Source organism: Polypterus senegalus, chromosome 15 (assembly GCF_016835505.1).
Source record: "Polypterus senegalus isolate Bchr_013 chromosome 15, ASM1683550v1, whole genome shotgun sequence".
NCBI classification, from domain to species: domain Eukaryota; kingdom Metazoa; phylum Chordata; class Cladistia; order Polypteriformes; family Polypteridae; genus Polypterus; species Polypterus senegalus.
Window position 1 is genome coordinate 30,193,964 of NC_053168.1, and position 21,391 is coordinate 30,215,354.

The window sequence follows — 21,391 nt, forward strand, 5'->3', positions numbered from 1 at the left end:
ATTAGAACGCTGGGGGGGGCGCTGGATGGGAGAAGCGCCGGGGTTGATGCACGGGGGGCTCCGGCTCTGGGGGACTGCCCCTGTTGGCACTGATTGGTGGACAAGGTGGCTGAATGTGGCTCAGGCTGTCTGGCGATCGCCGCAGTCAAAACTAAAAGTTGTTGCCTTACATGCTTACCATGAAAACAGTATCACAGCAAACACCACATTTTAAACTGATAAAAGGATGGGAGTCAAAGGGGAGAAAGTGAAAGTAAAATGTTAGAAAATGTCTGTATCATCCTTATTGGCCTGCTGACTTGAACAGTTGCTATTTTGAAAATTGGGATCCACTGGTGAGTTGAAATGTACTGTTTTTGTTTCTCAATTTTGTAGATGATTTTCAGTTGTATATGTATTGATACTGTGGTGATATCTGAATATAAATGTATGATATATCACACATATTGGTTGGAGCGTGTCACTGTTACTTGTGTGACACTTTTTTGTTGTTTTCACATTAGTGTCAAGAATGCCTAGAAAAACATTTATTGGTAGAGATATGATTGTAAGAGTATGTATGGTGTATAGTGTAGGGACATTTGAAGATAAGACTTATTGGTGAAGTTCTCAGAAATGTTCTTGATAATAAACATTGATCAAGTAATCTTGACAGTGATGAATAATACTCTCTCCGAGCAGTTACAAATGTAACAAAGTCTGTGTTTTTGCTGTTTCGACCACAGTGCGATCCCTGCAGGTGTTAGTCTCTCTAACCATTTTTATTTCTTTACATAATGTTTGTGGTCACGCTCACCATTCTGTGTGAACAGTTTCAACCTCTCATTCTCTGTTCCTTCTTGTAAACTTGTCAGAGGGCAGACTTCTTTAACAAGTTGTTGCGGAAAATGAATGCAAATGACTTCTTTTTCTAACATTTGCATGTTGCTATGTGATTTATGTGAAATGTTAAAATTCAGTTTAGTAATATCTGGAGTATTTTACATTTGTAAGAACAAAGCACTTTGTTTAGGCAACATTTTTCATGCATGATTTGTTGATGTATCTTGCATGTAAAAAAGCAGCCTTTTCTTTATCACCTCTATGAATATCCTGTAGGAAGGGAAAATGTAATGCTGAAATATTTGCTAATTTAATAGGAATATTCTTAGTCATATTAGCATTATTTAAGAGATGTAGAGCAAACTAAAAACATATCAAGTGTTTACTTAAATTATTACATGGCATACAGCAATGTGAACATTAATAGATACTTGCATTTATACTTTAAAGGGATATCATTTAAAATAGTCCTATTTATTTATATTATTCCTAAATAAATCCTTATATCTGCAACACCTGAAAATGTAAGAGAGTCTGAGGACCGTAAAGTGGGGTAAATATTTTAGTATGCACCTAAAGAGCCCAGTGCCATCTTATCAGAGGAGCTGCTCGTTTGAAGATCTGGAGTGAAAATAAAAGTAAGCTATGAAAAGATACCGAGCTGGCCTTGGTCCACATAATGAAGAATGTTTCATTGCTTTCAAATAAGGTGGATGCACTGTGACCTGCGACATCTGATGGAGAATGCTGATTACTAAATTCCAGTGCAAATTAATTAAAATGGTTGTGAAAATGTATTCATATTTTAAAAAATGAAGACATTTCTTATGTTTATAGCTAGACAAAAGGTAATTGCTCAATATGAATGTCAGCTTTATGGCATTTTCTCTCAGTGACATGTGTCTGATCCTTTTCTTGTTTTAGCTTAACATAGACAAAACTCAGAAAAAACAGATTATACCATTCATTCAGGCTCCACCAGCCGACTGGCTTTCAGAACCGGCTTATTCCATATTATGGTTTCCAGGTATTTGTTTGGCACTATAAGGGTTTCAGGCAATTAACAGAGGTGAGAAAAATGTTGAACCCCATCCACTGTTAGTGAACTCAATCCAAGCTGAGTATAATTAGAGTGAGCCATACCCATATCTCAAGAAAGAAAAGAAACTTTTGTTAATATCTACCAGTCTGTAATCATTTACAAACCCAATACTATGGCTAATTGACTCTGCCCATTCACAGTCAGATTTATACTTTTTATGAGGAATATAATATCCAATCTTCCCTGGAGGGACTATCTTGCCCAAAAATATCCAGTCTTTTTCACAAAGTCAGAAAGAACCAAACAACAACATCTAGGGATGTACATGCATGACTAATTACATCAAGCTAAGCTGTTCAGAAGGTACCTGGATGACTAACAAGAGTTTAGAAGAAATGCCCTGTGAGTTAAACTTAAGCTTTGTGGCCAACATGAGTTCTGTTATGTCTAGATAACAGCTGAGCTCACACTACATATTCCAAAGTGCGAACCTCATAATACAGTTAGGTCCATAAATATTTGGACAGAGACAACTTTTTTCTAATTTTGGTTCTGTACATTACCACAATGAATTTTAAATGAAACAACTCAGATGCAGTTGAAGTGTAGACTTTCAGCTTTAATTGAGTAGGTTGAACAAAAAGATTGCATAAAAATGCAACACAATCCCTTTATTTAAGGGGCTGAAAAGTAATTGGACAAATTAAATAACTGGAAATAAAATGTTCATTTCTAATACTTGGTTGAAAACCCTTTGCTGGCAATGACAGCCTGAAGTCTTGAACTCATGGACATCACCAGATGCTGGGTTTCCTCCTTTTTAATGCTCTGCCAGGCCTTTACTGCAGCGGCTTTCAGTTGCTGTTTGTTTGTGGGCCTTTCTGTCCGAAGTTTAGTCTTCAACAAGTGAAATGCATGCTCAATTGGGTTAAGATCAGGTGACTGACTTGGCCATTCAAGAATTTTCCACTTCTTTGCTTTAATAAACTCCTGGGTTGCTTTGGCTGTATGTTTTGGGTCATTGTCCATCTGTATCATGAAACGCCGCCCAATCAATTTGACTGCATTTAGCTGGATTTGAGCAGACAGTATGTCTCTGAACACCTCAGAATTCATTCAGCTGCTTCTGTCCTGTGTCACATCATCAATAAACACTAGTGTCCCAGTGCCACTGGCAGCCATGCACGCCAAGCCATCACACTGCCTGACTCCACCGTGTTTTACAGATGATGTGGTATGCTTTGGATAATGAGCTGTTCCACACCTTCTCCATACTTCTTTCTTGCCATCATTCTGGTAGAGGTTGATCTTGGTTTCATCTGTCCAAAGAATGTTTTTCCAGAACTGTGCTGGCTTTTTAGATGTTCTTTAGCAAAGTCCAATCTAGCCTTTCTATTCTTGAGGCTTATGAGTGGCTTGCACCTTGCAGTGCACCCTCTGTATTTACTTTCATGCAGTCTTCTCTTTATGGTAGACTTGGATATCGATACGCCACCCCCTGGAGAGTGTTGTTCACTTGGTTGGCTGTTGTGAAGGGGTTTCTCTTCACCATGGAAATGATTCTGCGATCATCCACCACTGTTGTCTTCTGTGGACGTCCAGGTCTTTTGTGTTGCTGAGTTCACCAGTGCTTGCTTTCTTTCTCAGGATGTACCAAACTGTAGATTTTGCCACTCGTAATATTGTAGTAATTTCTCAGATGGGTTTTTTCTGTATTTACAGCTTAAGGATGACTTCTTCCACCTGCATGGAGAGCTCCTTTGACCGCATGTTGTCTGTTCACAGCAAAATCTTCCACATGCAAGCACCACACCTCAAATCAACTCCAGGCCTTTTATCTGCTTAACTGATAAGGACATAACGACGGACTTGACAGCACCTGCCCATGAAATAGCCTTTGAGTCAATTGTCCAATTACTTTTGAGCCCCTGAGATGAAGGGACTGTGTTAAAAAATGCTTTAGTTGCCTCACATTTTTATGCAATCTTTTTGTTCAACCCACTGAATTAAAGCTGAAAGTCTGCACTTCAACTGCATCTGAGTTGTTTCATTTAAAATTCATTGTGGTAATGTACAGAACCAAAATTAGAAAAAAAGTTGTCTCTGTCCAAATATTTATGGACCTAACTGTATGTACTAGAATAGAAGGCTAAAACCAAAAAGAACCTTCCAATTACAACCTAATTTAATTCAGTTTAGTATTTCCAAAATGCTTCAGCTACTCGAAAGGTTCTGGCATTAAGTATGACACGTAAACAAAGGTTCCACAGTCCAAGTGCCTTTGTTTTAAAACTTTTACTGAAATTCAAAGCAAAACAGTTCATACAAAAGGAAGAGAAAAGTTGATAATACACAGACAAAAAGAAAATAACTTTTTGCTTGTGATATTTCTTTTTAATATCTCAAATCTTAGTTACATTTATTTAGGTTTATATATATTTATGTTTGTGTTTGTGTACATTTACATTACATTTTTGAGCCGTTATAACCGTTTTCCTATTCTGAGATGCTTCATAAATATGGGCACTGATCTGTCTGTCTGTCTGCAATGTACTCGTACATCAGAAATGCAAAAGCAGGTTATGAACCAGTAAAACATACTAGGTTATATGGGATAAAATAGAATTTTCCATTATCTATGTAGCTAAAACTTACTGTACATTCCATTATAAATAAGCGAACACTTATATAATTTTGACGATTGACTCTTACAGAGTAGTTTAATTTATTCATGTAAAATAAAAAGACGTTACAATAATACATTAACCTAAACAGCAAACAAAATCATTACATATAATTAAACTACTCTGACAGAAATTATCAGGACAAAACATAATTCCATATTTCCTAATTAGATTGAAAATGAAAAGGAGCTAAACAAAACAAGAGTAAATTACAAACAAAGAGGAAGAAAAGAAACAATGAATTAATAAATACAAGTCCAAACACTAACCTGAATGCATGTTAAAAAAGATGATCACAACCAAACTGTAAAATAGATCTCCAAATGGACACACACCTTGAATCAAGATGAAATGTCCATGCACAGAAAAATAGTCATATGGCTCAATGTAAATGGAAAATGAGACAACAAGAAAGCTCAAGCCTAAACTGTGGAAAAGTATAGAAAATATGAGCCAAGTGCAAGACACAGATACAGTCCTGTTTTGCGATGGTTTGTGGCACGTGGACAATGCTTAGGTAACATTACCTGTGAATAATCTAGAAAATCAGAAGCAGCAGATACCTACTTGTGTCATTATAAATACTTTTTCTATTTTAGTGAAGTCAATAATCACCTGAATTTTGAACACAGAGTCTTTAACAGTGAAGAATTTCTGAAAACAAGGGATAGTTTGGACCAACCATTCTATAAAAAGGTAATGTATTGTTGTCTCCATGAATGTATGCAAATGGTTCAGCACTGTCTACAATTATTATCTCATTTTAGAGATGCAATGATTGTTTTTTATGTCCATGCATCATCTGTTTGTGCCTTGGGCAACTAAAAGATCTGTTTTCTGGTTTTTCAAAGATATTTTGAAATGGTAAAACTCAGGAGGGATACAGCATACACCATGTGTGTGCATCCTCATGTTCAAGTTACCTTGGTATACTTTGGCTTTATGTAAGTGAAAAATGGTCTTCTAGAATTGAACTCCATTGCAGACTTCCATCAGAGTGGGTGACAATGAGTCAGAAGACCACTTAAACTTTATTATGTTCCCCAGCTCTGAAGCTAGACATTTCATTAATTTGTTGTTTAGGAATTATTACAGCCACGTGAGAGTGCAGCGGCTGTTTCAGCATAGACAAAATCCAGCTCTGTTTTGTATTCTAAAAGCAGAGATCTGATTTTGTGCTTCTTTTATATACATTCTTCTGTAATGCTAAGTGATGTTCATGTTGTAAACGTTATAGAGATGTGTACAAAGAACATGTATTAATGACAATTGCACAGTAAATATTTCAAGGTATTATACGCAGCCCTGCAAGAACTCAAGCATGCTAAGCTGTCTTGCGTTGAAAGGGCATCTACAAATGTTGTCCTTTGATTTTTGCCAGTTGTGCTCATAGTTTTACACTCTTTTATTCATGTCATATACAGGTGTGTGTGAATGAGAAATGGGTGTCCATTTCGATATTTTCACGGCATTATAGATAATAAGTCCATTCCAGCAATGTGAGGTGTGACATGTCAAGTGAAAGGGAGCGTAAATAAGCAAGTGAGACAAGCAAGCACTGAACAGTTTAAAGTTGCTGCGCTTTTCTCATTGAACTCCACAATGTTAGTTACTACTACTATGTACAGATAATGAATATTTTTGATTGTTCCAGTATTATATTTGTACTTGGCTTATATTTCTGTAAATAAAGCCTGCAGAATAAAAAGGCCAGTTATTAACTGACCAGATGATTCAGATCAGTGCCTGAATGATGAGTGCATCTCTAATAATATTCCCAAATTAAAAAGAAAAACTCAAAAAATGACAAGTTATCACCGAATGTTGACCTTGTGATGGAAATATTCTGTGTGATTGTTTTGAGTCTAATCCGGCTATAATTTTTTTCTGAACTGCTGTATAGACTGAACCAAAAATTGGCAGCTTAATTGTCTTGGAGGAATGTCTAATTATTCCTTTTCTTTAACATTCAACCTTAAAGTGCTAGCAACTGACAGAATATTACTCTTGTATTATAAAGCCTAGAGAAACATCACAATATTTTTAATGTTAACAGATTTTGGAGACGCATATATTTCATTCATTTTTAAAAGCAAGGCTTAACAGAAAAATGGATTCATATACTCGGATGGAAATAAATACTCGATCAGAAACACACAGGTATGTAATTACCTAGTAGAAACGCTAACCTTGATTGACATTTTTTGTTTATGCTCTTAAATATAAAAAACAATGTGAAAGTTTAGATCTGTGTATTTATTTCAAAATTCTGTGTTTTCTTTATTCAACAATCATACGCACACACCTAAGTGTACACTGAGCGTATACGGTTAATTCAACACACACTTGTGCATTTGTCTAGTTGAATTTGGTTATATGATAGATAGATAGATAGATAGATAGATAGATAGATAGATAGATAGATAGAGTGAGGAAAATTGTTTATTTACAGAGGCTCTGTAAACAAACAAACATAAATAAATAAATACACACACATTATGATCTAAACACACACCAGAATGACTGCAAAGAAAGAAAACTTAAAAAGGAAGAAAACATTTTGACTTAGTAGTCATAGTCACAGTGAGGCATTATGTGAACACACTTCTGCTTAATAATTTGTTGCCTGAAAGTCCTCAGTGTTAGTGTGTCAGTGAAAGGATGTGCTGCTTTGTTCATATTGGCACTCAGTTTTGTTTTTATTCTCTCCTTTGCTACGACCACCAGGGGGTCCAGAGTGCATCCCATAACTGAGCCTGCCCTTTTAGTTAGCTTGTTGATTTGGTGGGCTTCTCATTAAATTGGCCATCACAGAGATGTAGAAGATGTGAAGGATGTCACTTCCCACATTAAAGGAACACAGTCTCCTAAGGAAGAAGAACCTGCTCTGACCTTTTTATATAGTTCCTCTGTGTTCTGAGACCAGTCATTGATGTGGACCTGTAAGTGTTTGTAAGAGCACACCACCTCTACATCCTCTGCTTGGATTGTGACCAGACATAGAGGCTCTTTGGTACGATAGATCATATCCCATAACAGCTCCTCAATCAATTTAAGCACATTGCAAATGGTGGGATTGAGACAATACATATTAGTTCTTGCCTTATTAAACTGAAAAAGCTGCATCCATCATTTCTAGTGCTGGCATTATCGGTTTGCAGAATATAAAGATACTCCAATAGACTTGTGACCTTGGTATTATTTCTATAGCAGACATATAATTACAAATTTAAAGAATACAGAATAAGACAGTATAGCAAAGGCTCCTGCAGAATATTTTACATTTGAGGTCCTGCTCAACCTGACACATCCAAAGTTATCATATTCAAATATTTTCATTTAGAAATATAATCTGTAGTAGAAACAGAAACTTGTCCAATGTGCACCTTCACTTGAATTAAAAGAGCAACTAACTGGATCCTTTTAATGAATATTTAATGCATTTTCACACGGTATAAATGCACAGAATAAACATTGGAAGTGCTTTGTAAACACAAATTTGATTCCTCCCATCACTTATCTCTCTTTACTGTTCTTCAATGTTTAAATTGTTTAGAATGAGAGCAAGTCTGGATATTCCAATAAGGCCAACCATTCAGGAAATGGCAAGAAAACACAGCAGATCTGAAAATGGCTTAAGTAACCGTTTGGGAATGAGTATGCCAAATTTGTCATATGAGAAGGCACCGGAGGGACCCATCCGACAGAATTCATTAAAAAAACATGATTTGGAAATTGGAAATGGTTTGTATCACTCCAAAGGACCATTCTTTTTTATTATAAGTAAATGTTTTCTTATGATGTGGGTATGTAATATTAGCATCCATATGTACATATGTGGTTTTTCTTTTTTCTCCAAATGATTGCTGTTGCTAGTGCAGCATATTTGAGCAGCTTTTTTTTCGATCGTCCACTGAAAAAAGTATAACATTGATGTTGCTCATTCAACGTAAATTTTCTCTTTCAAGCAACTTAAGATTAGTCATTTAGTGTTGCAGCTTGAAATATTTGGTTTCAGATCTCAATCAAAGTAAAAAAAAAATTGTTTGTACCAAATTAAGTTATGGTGGAGGGAATAAATGTAAAAATCCTATTTCATTTAACTTAATATTTTAGGTTGTTCATGTGCTGTGTTTGAGGGGCCGTTTGTATATTCTTTCGGTCGAATTTTCTAGTTTGATGGCTTTCCAACTGCCAAAAAAGAACAACTTAAAAATAGATTTACTTCAGTAAAAAAAAAACAAGTGAATTGCACCCAATCACTCTAAATGATGTGCCTCAACTTAAAAATTGTGGGATCAATAAGCTAAAAAGAATTATATTGGTTCAGATTGAAAATATTAAGTGTGAATCATCACATTTTTTTTTCAGTGTAGTTTATTAGTGGATATATATAAGTGGAAAGCTGACCACTGCATATCTCATTCATAACAAATATGAACAACTGTAATATATGAGAATAGTGCCAATATACAATATTTATCTATACTAATACATTTTAGGTATATGACAGATTAAAATAAATCTTTATCTTAAAAGCCTCCAAGTGAGTAAACAGCAGTGCTTTGATTCTCTTGTTTTGTTGACACTGTGAAATAGATCCTGGAAATGGGATGCAATATGTGTATTATATGGTGCTTTAGATTTTTTTTTTTTTTTCCTTGACTTGATACGGTTACTGAGATAAATAATTAGGATTCTCTGGGGGCTCTATTTCAATTTCCATCCAGTGTGAAGAGAATGGCTTCACGTTAAGTATGATTAGCCTGGCATGGGGTAGAATATATGATACCAGCCTACAGTTCATGTTTCCAATGAGGTGTTCTTATCCTGTGAGTGGCTGTTTGTCTAACAAAGAATTGCCAGGGGCAAAAGTCCCACCAAGACGTCACAGAATAGAAGTGGCTGCGGGTGAAAAATCCAAGAGCATGTGTGAGACAGTGAGAGAGGCCAGCACACTTCTGCATGCCAATTCTGTAAATGTTATCTCAATTAAACCTAAAAGAGAAATCGAGGCCTTGGTGGAGAAGAACTGCCAAGCATTTTGTATAATGTTCCCTAGTCCATCAGGTCACAGCAGACATTTTACTGCTTGGCCAAGTGGACTGGCACTCCCCACTGAAAAAAGCAGCCAGCTTTGAAACATCCTTGGTGAAATGTAACTTACCTGTACCTCTATGTGTCACTAATCCCCTTTTAGTTCTGTAGAGCAGACCTGACCTCAAAAGATCATTCTTGAGCTTGGACCTAAAGTAGCCACTCTCTGACAGAAGCCCGTTGAGCTTTTGCAGAAGAGTTTAGGTGAGCAAAGGTTCACTGCTAGGGAAGATGGAAGCTGGAGAAGCTGAAAATAGTGAGAACACAAGAACATAGGAAATGTGACAAACGAGAGGAGACCACTTAGTCTGTCAAGCTTGTTTGTTTAGCTAATAACTAAGCTGTCCCAATATCTCATGCAAATACTTCTTAAAGATTGTCAAGGTTTCTAATTCAACTACAGGTCTTGTTCTAAATTACTATATGAAGTGCTTCTTGGTCTCAGTCCAAAATACATTTCTCCCTAATTTCCCCTGGTGTCCTTGAATATGATTTAGTTAAACAAATTCTGATGGACCTACTTTATTGTTGCCTTTGAGAATTTTGAAGACCTGCATTAGGTTCCCACGCAGTCTCCTCTGCTCGAAACTAAACAGAACTAATTATCTGAGTCTGTCAGAGTACAACATGTCCTTTAGTCCTGAGATGCGCTTGGTTGCTCTTCTCAGCACAGCTTCAAGTGTTGCCATGTCTACCTTGTAGTGTGGTGGCCAGAACTGCACAATGTACTACAAGTACAGCCTTATAAGTACATTAAAAAGTCTAAGCATGATGCCCTTCGATTTGTATTCTACACTTTTTATGATATAACCTGTTATTTTTTTGCCTTTTTAATAGCTTCTGTGCATTTCTTAGATGATGAAAATTATTTATCAATATAAACTCCCCCAAATCGTTTGCAGAGGTTACTTCTTGCAGGACAGAGTCTCCCATCTTGTTTTTTTTTTTCTTATATAATGTATGTTCCCTTTGCCTCCATGTAACACTTTACACTTTGCTACATTAAACTGCATTTTCCAAGGCTTCGTCTAGAAGCTTGTTCAAGCCTTTTTGAATTGTACAATTTAGTCTTTTATCTCTCCAATGTTAGTATCATTGCAAGTTTCACAAGTTTAATAACAATACTGACATTGATTCATTAACATAAATCAAAAAAGTAATTGACTCAGGATAGAGGCCCTCAAAAACACATCAAATATTTGCACTTTGAAGCATTTTCAAGAAGTATGCTTTCTGTGCTTTAGAGATACATTTCTGAATTTGGATTTCTTGGCTAACCATAAGCAACTGAAAAATATCATTTTTGTGGCTTCTTCCACACTATAAATATTTTGGGCAGTGAAGCAATGCCACAGACATTTGAGATTTGTCTTAAGTCTTAAGGTTAAACATTTCTTTGGCATATGTGAATAGCACTCTGGAGTCACTATTTGCATGTATTTTTCTTCTTACAGAGAAAACATGAAAAGTAATAATTATAAAAAAATATAAAGAAAAACAAAACACTTAATTTTAGTTAAGTTAACTTGAGCTTTCCATGGGCACATTAAGAAATGAGTTTAGCTTTTCTCCTTAATATAATGAAGTGACACAGCGGCACTTGCAGTACTTTACATCTTGTATTGACCTGTGTTTTGTCGTCATGGTAGGGTCCTAGAGTGATCCTGTTTTCCCTTTCTGATTCTTTATTACATAGACCTCAACAGAATGCACTAAATCCCATCTGTAGCCCTTTTATGTTTACTCTTAAAAGCCTGGTCACTGTCAGGAGTGACTGCTGTTATAGTTCAGCACTTCCCACTTTCTTTTACATCTATAACCCCAGGCAGTTAGACAGAGTACCAGAACAAACAGAAGAGAAAGTCTAATCTATGTATGACTAAAAAGTGTAACAAAGATTTACAAGTGTGCCCAAAATATAAGCAGGGTAAAATGAGTGCTGGCAAGATATTAAAATCTGATTAACGAGTAGTTTATTTTGTGTGCTTAGGCTGCCAGGTGGCTGTCGGTCTGAGTATGTTGATTGATGTCTGGTTTGACATGGTCCAGTATGACCCTTGGATAGAATGGTAGAGACATAGCATTGGTTCAGCAGCAAAGGCATAGCATGTCTCTACAATCATCAGCTCATCCAATTCTTAGATAGATAGATAGATAAATAGATAGATAGATAGATAGATAGATAGATAGATAGATAGATAGATAGATAGATAGATAGATAGATAGATAGATATAGATAGATAGGTGGTGCAGTGGTAGCGCTGCTGCCTACGCAGTTAGGGGACCGGGTTCGCTTCCGGGTCCTCCCTGCGTGGAGTTTGCATGTTCTCCCGTGTCTCGTGGGTTTCCTCCCACAATCCAAAGACATGCAGGTTAGGTGGATTGGCGATTCTAAATTGGCCCTAGTGTGTGCTTGGTGTGTGGGTGTGTTTGTGTGTGTCCTGCGGTGGGTTGGCACCCTGCCCAGGATTGGTTCCTGCCTTGTGCCCTGTGTTGGCTGGGATTGGCTCCAGCAGACCCCGTGACCCTGTATTGGATTCAGCGGGTTAGAAATTGGATGGATGGATGGATAGATAGATATGTGAAAGGCACTATATAATTGATAGATAGATAGATAGATAGATAGATAGATAGATAGATAGATAGATAGATAGATAGATACTTTATTAATCCCAAGGGGAAATTCACATAATCCAGTAGCAGCATACTGATAAAAAAAATATATATATATTAAATTAAAGAGTAATAAAAATGCAGGCAAAAACAGACACTAATTTTGTATAATTTTAACGTTTACCCCACCGGGTGGAATTGAACAGTCTCATAGTGTGGAGGAGGAACGATCTCCTCAGTCTGTCAGTGGAGCAGGACGGTGACAGCAGTCTGTCGCTGAAGCTGCTCCTCTGTCTGGAGATGATCCTGTTCAGTGGATGCAGTGGATTCTCCATGATTGACAGGAGCCTGCTCAGCACCTGTCGCTCTGCCACAGATGTTAAACTGTCCAGCTTCATGCCTACAATAGAGCCTGCCTTTCTCACCAGTTTGTCCAGGAATGAGGCATCCCTCTTCTTTATGCTGCCTCCCCAGCACACCATCGCATAGAAGAGGGCACTTGCCACAACTGTCTGATAGAACATCTGCATCATCTTATTGCAGATGTTGAAGGCCGCCAGCCTTCTAGGGAAGTATAGTCGGCTCTGTCCTCTCTTGTACAGAGCATCAGTATTGGCAGTCCAGTCCAATTTATCATCCAGCTGCACTCCCAGATATTTATAGGTCTGCACCCTCTGCACACAGTCTCCTCGGATGATCATGGGGTCCATGATGGGCCTCCTAAAATCCACCACCAGTTACTTGGTCTTGCTGGTGTTCAGGTGTAAGAGGTTTGTGTTCTTGACACAACTGTAAGGTTTTGTCTTTTACAGTCCAAGAATATGATGTTTGCTTGATGTGAAATTGAAATAACTATTGTCTGTCTTCCAACATGTTAAACTTTGCACCACATCTCTTATTAATTAAGAGTGAACTTACACAATGCAATGCTTTTATGTTGGTCTAAGTTTATTGTGTACAATCACTTGCTTTTTATGGTAGAAAATGTTAATCTAGCACATCTTCTTTTTTCCCCATAAACAGTGAAAATTGTGCGGAAGTCTACGAAACTATTTAAGCTCCCAGAATTTCCCCCACCATTAGTTTATTATTGCATCCAGAACTACTATAATGAATTGATCAGTCTTTTGTCAAAGGCCATACTGTCTGTTTCACCTGAAGATTCTGCACTTCTTGCCAGATACTACTACCTCAGAGGACTAATGAATACAATGATAGGTAAACGTCTAGATGCTTTGGCTGATTTTCAAAATTTGTACAAAACTGACATTGGGATTTTCCCTAATGAGCTGTTAAAGAAATTGGTGGATTCTCTGGTACAAGATGAGAGGTGTCAGGTAGAGAAGAGACCAGAGCTAAAACGTTTAATAAGTAAACTCAAAAAGGAGAATGAAGGAGACCGGAGAAAATGTGATGATCATGTCAAAACATTTGAGCTCCCTAAGAAGCACATGCAATTGGAAGATTTTGTGAAAAGTATACAAGAGTCTGGGATTGTAAAGGATAATGGAACAATTCATCGACTGTTTGATGCTCTTACTGTGGGTAAGTGGTCCTCATCAATGCTTTGCACACAGATGTTTTCTGAAGCAGTATTTGTGGATTAGTATATGGAAATGATTTCTTTTTACAACTTAGAGTAATAAAACAGGACAGTTCATAAAAGTATGCTGTTTATGTCTGGGGGAAAGGTATGACATTCTCTAAACAGATGTGGGCAAGTTTTAACTTACTGGTTCGCATAATAATTCTAATTGTGGTCTTTATTAATTCACTTATGTACCAAGTTCATGTATTACACTCCTGCACCAAGGTAGGATTTTAAATTTGCATTTTCCTATCTAAATTTTATTTCAATCATGGTGTGTCTGCAGATTGTAATGTCATTCTTTTGAATTCCAAATCAAATGCTTTTAAAATTAAGCAGGACTCGACATTAACAATTGCCAGGCTCCTGCTGACAATCATTTTTTGGCAACAGGCAACCATTTTTTCGCACTTGGTTGCCAAGAATGTCAGCCACTTTAGTGGTGCACTTGTTTTTTTTGGACTGGATAAGAACTAGTGGACACTGCCTCTCGTTGTCCATAGCAGGTAGTTGGTATTATTAGACTTCAACGACCTTTCGCCCTTTCAATACCACAAACGATGCCCCTTTACATATACTGTGGAGTTTAAGGAACATGCGCCCCTTGGTGTAAGGAGCCTGCACACTTTTACTAGCATAAGCAGCATCCAGCGTTACCATCGCACTCTCATCATCAGAGTGACGGTGGCAGAGGTGGTCCCAATGGTGTCCAGAGTGCACTCGCCTTACACTTTATAAATCATTCCCCTCAGATGAAGGCACCATTGTTGCCTAATGAATTGACCAGCTCTAGATTGTCAAATAACTTGCCAATCGCTAGCTGGTTTTATGATCAAAATAAAATGTAAACTGCGCACATGGAAACTGTACTGCCTGGCATTCTTTTATGTAGGTAAAGCAAATCAAAATCTAGTGTAACAACTGTCCACCGTGCAAGGGTGAGCATGTAACAAGAATGTTAAATAATAATAATAATAAGCTTTATTTGTATAACACAGGGGTCCTCAATCACGGTCCTGGAGAGCCGCAGTGGCTGCAGGTTTTTGTTCCAACCCAGTTGCTTAATAAAAAGCACTTATTGCTAAAGTAACACTTCTGCTTCACTTTAGTAGTAGTAATTTGGTCTTAAACAGCTATTTTAATTGCTCCTCATTATCAATAACATGCAAATGACAAGAGAGAGCAGCATTTCTCCATTTAGCTTATTTACATTTACACCTGTGTGTATTTATCTGCACTATTGGTTTTAATTAAATACTTGGAAGAAAAATGAAGAGAAAAAAGTGAAGGACTGAGAATTACTCGTCCATTTTAGCCTTCAAATCATTTGCATGATAGAAAGGGAAAGAAAATCTAGGATATGAGAATGACCTGACATAGCAGAGTTAATTTAATTTCATAGCTTGTTAGTGCTTTATTGGCGAGAATTGCTTTCTAATTAAGCAACCAGGTCAGAACAAAAACCTGCAGCCACTGCGGCTCTCCAGGACTGGGATTGAGGACCCCTGGTATAGCACCCTTCAAGCACGAGATGCATCTCTAAGTGTATCTCTTTACATATTAAATAATAAATCAATCACAAGATACTGCAGTGGGCTGGCACCCTGCCCGGGATTTGTTTCTGCCTTGCGCCCAGTATTGACTGGGATTGGCTCCAGCAGACCCTGTGTTAGGATATAGCAGGTTGGAAAATGACTGACTGAATCACAAGATATAAAACTAAACTCATACAAAGGAAACAGTAAAAATCGACAATAAAACAATAACATAAAATGGGAGAAAAAGAGACATTTAAAATTCAAAAGTAAAAAAATATGGCTTTAATAGTCTTTTAAGTGATTCAGCTTGCCTGCGTTCATCTGGTAGTAGTGTGTTCCATAACTTCGTGGCATAATAGCTAAATTCTGACTCTCTGCTATAATTTTGTTTAACTCAAAGTCTATAAAGAATCTTTGAATTGCTAGATCTTAGGATTCTCGTGGGAGTGTGAAAAGTCAGAGGTTCAGTAATGTATGGCAGTGCTAGGCCATTAAGTGAGTAAAAGAGTTTTAACATCTATTCTAAAAGACTCTGGCAGCCAAATGAAGATTGCACATGACACGATTGTGGATCACTGCACATGGCCTAACATGATCTGTTTTCTTTGTTCTCATCAGTGACCTGGCTGATTCATTTAAAATAATCTGTAGTAATCCAGCACAAATGGAGTAACAGTAATCAAGGCGTCTAGTAATAAAAGCGTGCATCAAAGGCCTGACTTTGATATGTACTCAAATGACAAGTCGTGGGGTTTGTAACATATTGTGTACGTTGTTTTTTTAACTTTAATCAAAGTCTGGGAAACCCAAGATTCCCAACTCCATATTTAATTACCAAGCCAAGACTTCACTTTCTCCTTCATTGCTAGAGGACCAATGACATCCACTTCAGTTTTTTCATCACTGACCTTTACAAAGTTATTGCACATCCACTTGTTTACAGCAGCGAAGCATTGATGCAGATTATCCATTACATAAAGGCCATCAGTTTCTCCAGCTGCGTACAGTTGAGTGTCATTCGCATATCAATAAAAATCGACAGAGTAGCTCCTGAAAATGTTACGAGGAAGAAACATATATGGAGAAAATAGCATTGGACCAAGGATGCTACCTTGTGTTTTTCCATAATTAGTTGGTAAAGATGAAAATAAAAATTCACCTAATTTTACCTAAAAAAACGTCTTCCTGATATGTACTGTATGTTTTGAACCAATTTAGTACAGTGCAGAAAAATCCCACTGTTTCTAAACAATGAAGCAATACTTTTTGATCAACGGTATTGAAAGCTGTGCTTAAGTCTGATTAGATAAGAAAGTAAACCTTATTTGAGTCGGTGTTAAGCCAAAGGGTATTAACTACCTTTAATTAAACTGTCTCATTACTATGATGTGCTCTAAAATCTGACTAAAAATTTTGAAAGCATAAAAAATCGCCCTTATTTTCTTTAGAGAGGCAAATATGAAGGGCTAAAAAATCCCACAGAATCCATGGCTGCAACGTTATTTGTGCCGTGTGGAAGTTCGTTGAGGTGTGTGAAGATGAAAGATATACGAACTGCAACGTGTGCCGGGAAAAATACAAAAAAATGACATCACACACCACAACATGCTGATTTTAAATAACTGTCATTCCATACAAGTAAAGACAGAACTCTTTTGACACATTTGTTCATTTCTTTTTGATTGTTTCTTCAAAGCACTGCAATGGTAATAGAGTCGTTAAACTCCAATATATCCATCCCTCCATTACCCAACCCGCTATATCCTAACCAGGGACACGGGGGTCTGCTGGAGCCAATCCTAGCCAGCACAGGGCACAAGGCAAGAACAAATCCTGGGCAGGGTACCAGGGCACTGCAGGACACACACACACCAAGCACACACTAGGGACAGTATATAGTGCTTGATTTATCATTTTAGTTTACTTCAAATTCAGTGATTATGAATAGGAGGTTATTTTTGAATTGTGATCTTTTACAGAGCATCTGGCACTCGATGGACCTCTATCAGGGGGTGAAAAATGACAAATTCCTAACACAGGGTCTGCTGGAGCCAATCCCAGGGTGCAAGGCAGGAACAAATCCCGAGCAGGGTGCCAGCCCACCACAGGACACACACACTGGGGACAATTTAGAATCGCCAACGCACCTAACCTGCATGTCTTTGGGAGGAAACCCACACAGGCACGGGGAGAACATGCAAACTCCACGTAGGGAGGACCCGGGAAGCGAACCCGGGTCTCCTAACTGCGAGGCAGCAGTGCCGCCCTCCAATGTATTCTACTAGTAATAATTATGTTTTGTTTTATTTCAAATTAATGATACAAGGATTGATAAGTAAATGAAGGATTCTTTTGAAAATAACCACCTCGGGCTTTAAACTTCAACTGCTAATAAAAAAGTGCTTTTAGCTGTGAAAACATTTTTAACCCTTGTATACATTGGACTTTCAACAAACACAGTTACATACCTAGGGTCTTTGGAGACTCTGTATATATTTATATGTAAATCACACCACAAACAACCTTAACTGTCCAAACTTTCATTGAAACCACTTCCGTGAACACTTCTTTTTAAACTCATTTTAATACTTTTTAATATTTTTATATAATTATACAATCATAGTCTACTGGTCACCATAGTAATCCTAGACCACTATTACATTTTTGTGATTATTGCAGTCCAGTGATGGCACCTTCTGCGTTTTTGTCCTCTTTTGCTTCTGTAAGAAGCTGTTTCAGGTGATGAGACTTGTGCCGTTTCACTCTGTGCAGCTGCCTTCTCCCTTCACTTTCAACCTTTTTCTCCTCATCTTATCTCAGCCCCTTTACAATTCCCAGCAAAGAACATTTATGATCTGATGGCATCAGAAGTGTCACTGTGCATTGCCTCAGTTTGTTGTTCATCCTTTGTCTCCTTCCTGCATGCCTCTCGGTCTCTCTTTAACTTGCCATCTGCCATCAGCAAGAGGGACTCTTTCAAAGGCTTCCTGTGCTGATAAGCATCAGCAGCACTACTTTACTTATCTCTTATCTCTCTAAAGTCATACTGTACTGTAAATACCTAAATGATGAGCAGTGGGATAGAAATGCAGCTGTAATAACACCTTCTGTGGGGTGTGTTTGTACACTTTTGCTTCTGTAAGTAGTTGTTTCAGGTGATATGACTTGTGCTGTTTCACCTTGCCACCTTCACCTTCATCCTCCTACTTCTTGTCTGAGCTCTGCTCCTGTGCAGTTTCCTTCCCACATCATTCACAATTTTATGGCATCAGAGTTATCACTCTGTACTGCATCTCCCTCTCACTCGAAATTTGCTACCAATGACAGGGGCTTTTTCAAAGGCTTGCTGTGCTCAAATGTGTAGCATTTGTTTTCTTATTTTATTACCACTCTAAACTTGTATATATCTTGAAAATACATAAAAGGTAACAAGACAGAAACAAAGATGTACATATAGAGTGTAAGAAGGACGCTATATAGCACCCGACCCGACACAGATTAGACACAGGAGGCACGTGTAAAATTAAATACATTTTTATTTTCTTCAGCTGTGAGACACGTCTTCCCCGTGTCCCACTAGCCCAACACAGTCCCAATCACACAATAAACACTAATTTCTCCTCTTCTTCTCATTCCACCACTCCTCACCAAGCTTCGTCCTCCTTCCACCCGACTCTGGCTCCCTTTATAGTTCACCCGGAAGTGCTCCAGGTGCTTGATCCCTGATTTCCGGCTTCACTTCCAGGTGTGACGAATTGGTTGCCCACACGGGCTCAGGAGTCCCAAATGCAGCGTCCCCTGGCGGTACCTGCAGGACCTAACAAGGCTGCACCCAACTCCAATTCCCAGGATGCCCTGCGGGAACCCAAGACTCTGTTCCACCCCAGGGAGGTGGCCAACTAGCGTTCAAGGGGAGGTATTGCAATGTTCATGGCTGTTCCCCCTGAATATAGTGTGCAGGGGCGTCCCGGCTAGGTAAGGACGCCAAGCCCCTGTCACAAGAGGTAAAAAGAAATCCTGAAAAAAACACATCTTGTTTAAGCTCTGTTTACAAACACAGCACATAAAATGCATATACAGTTAAAAAAAAACTGATACTTTACTGTATCTATGGACATTTTGGATAAATAAAAGATCATAATAAAATAATTTAAAACAATTTTGGCATACATTTGGTTGTAAACTGTTACAGATTAAATGAATGAGGCATACCTGGGGAACTGCATCCACGGAGCTGTGAATATGATGTCACAGGTCGCTAGTGACCTGAGGTATGTATACATGGGTTAAACAATTGGTCAAAAAACGGTATTATACCACCAAAGTCCTGGTGGGCTAGGTCTGAATAAACCACATGACGCGAGGGATGAGCGTGCACAGAGTGCACTGACGTATTAAATGACATCACCTCCGATTGAAAAGCTGCAAAGGTGCAGGTAAAGCAAGCCGATGTATAATTGCATTAAATCCTAATTACACCAAATATAAGCTGCTAAAAATGGCAACCATATTTTTAGTTTTGGCAAGCAAAAGCTGAAGCCTGGCAACCACTTTTTAAAAATTAATGTTGAGTCCTGCTAAGCTGTCAAAAAAATCATGATTTAATGCCTTCTTTAATTGCACGTGCAGCTCCTGACTGGTAATTACATTAATTGTTCTGAAATTTGTGTTTATGTAACAACCATTACCTGTTCTATCCAGCTGATTACATGCAGACAATTTAATTATACTACTGCTTACTGCTGTTAGATCTCATAAGCTTTAAATATATTTATGTGGCTGCATAAGCTTACTTTTTTAGGGGAGAAAAAAACACTGATTAACTTATCTAATTATTCCTTAATTCGCTCCATTAGAAACGTTTAAGAGCTGGCAGTCTCTGGGCGCATCAATGAAGGTGCCACATTCACAGTCTGTGTTTTACGTTGATTTTCTGCTGGATGGTAAGCACAGTGGACAGAAAGCTTCGGGGGGAGTGAAAATCTTCATTTGTGTACACTCTAACAGCTTTCGTCTACTTACTGCTTGCTTTCCAGGGTTCATATGTATCAGTCGTGTGTCAACCATGATTTTTGTTTTAAAGTGTTCAAGCATGTTGTATGAGAATTTAAAGACTGTTAAATGACAAAGAGCCTGATTGTATATTTATTGAAATTCATATTTGTTTTCAATTTTAGTCTGTATTTTATATGACTTCATCCAAACCATACACAATTTTAAGAATAGTATAAACAACTCACTTTACAGAACAAAATACATCCAACACAGTTTGAAATAAAAACATAGCAAATATACAAAATGAAGCACTGACTGCCATTTTGAGTTTAGAAATAGAAAAAAAAAAAACAAATGAGCAATTAAACTAAAATATAATATAAAACTAGAAATAAAACATATATAAAAAATGGTTATTGGAATAAAAGAGGGGAATAAATTGATACATTACATGTGTAAAGCAAACAGAGCTGGAAAACGTTTTTATTTATTTATATTTTAGATAAAACAAGTGGTGTTTAGTTCTCACGTAGTTTCGAAAGTTAGATTAATCAAACCTCTTAGTACAAACAATCTTACAAGGTTTTTAATTCAGAATAAGTAGGAAGAATGTTCTAGAAGCTAGGAAGCACAAACTCGTGTCAGACTTTTTTATTAATAGTTGTGAAACTGCGTTTTGGAATGTAAGAAGTTTGGCATTAGAGGGCTTCAGCTGTGTAAAAGGTAGGTATGCTGAACGTCACGAGCAGTGGATTTTGAAGGTATTTGGACGCCTTCACTTTCTGCTCACTTTATTGTGTTGTAGATTTGCTCATCAATCTTAACTCAATAGGCAATAATGACAAAGTGAAAACGTTTTCGTAAAAATTGAAATCTATATAAGTCTAGTAAGTCTTGAAATTTAAATAAGTACAAGGGGGTTCCCCCGTACTTGCTACGCTCGCCAACCCTCCCACGTCTCTGCTGCTGACATTGTGAAGAGGGAGGGGCTAAACGCACCCCAAGGAGACGC

General features: G+C 37.6%; 1 protein-coding gene across 3 annotated transcripts in view; it reads left to right on the plus strand.

Moving 5' to 3' along the window:
• LOC120515557 (DENN domain-containing protein 3-like) overlaps positions 1-21,391 on the plus strand; it is a 136,209-nt gene that overhangs the window by 79,961 nt on the left and 34,857 nt on the right. For 2 of the 3 annotated variants that reach the window (XM_039736640.1, XM_039736641.1), the window contains exons 11-15: positions 5,148-5,244; positions 6,605-6,708; positions 8,105-8,292; positions 13,282-13,803; positions 20,241-20,327. In XM_039736640.1, coding sequence (XP_039592574.1) covers positions 5,148-5,244; positions 6,605-6,708; positions 8,105-8,292; positions 13,282-13,803; positions 20,241-20,327 — 998 coding nt within the window. The remainder of the gene's footprint in view (positions 1-5,147; positions 5,245-6,604; positions 6,709-8,104; positions 8,293-13,281; positions 13,804-20,240; positions 20,328-21,391) is intronic. The other variant, XM_039736642.1, reaches the window with a different exon arrangement.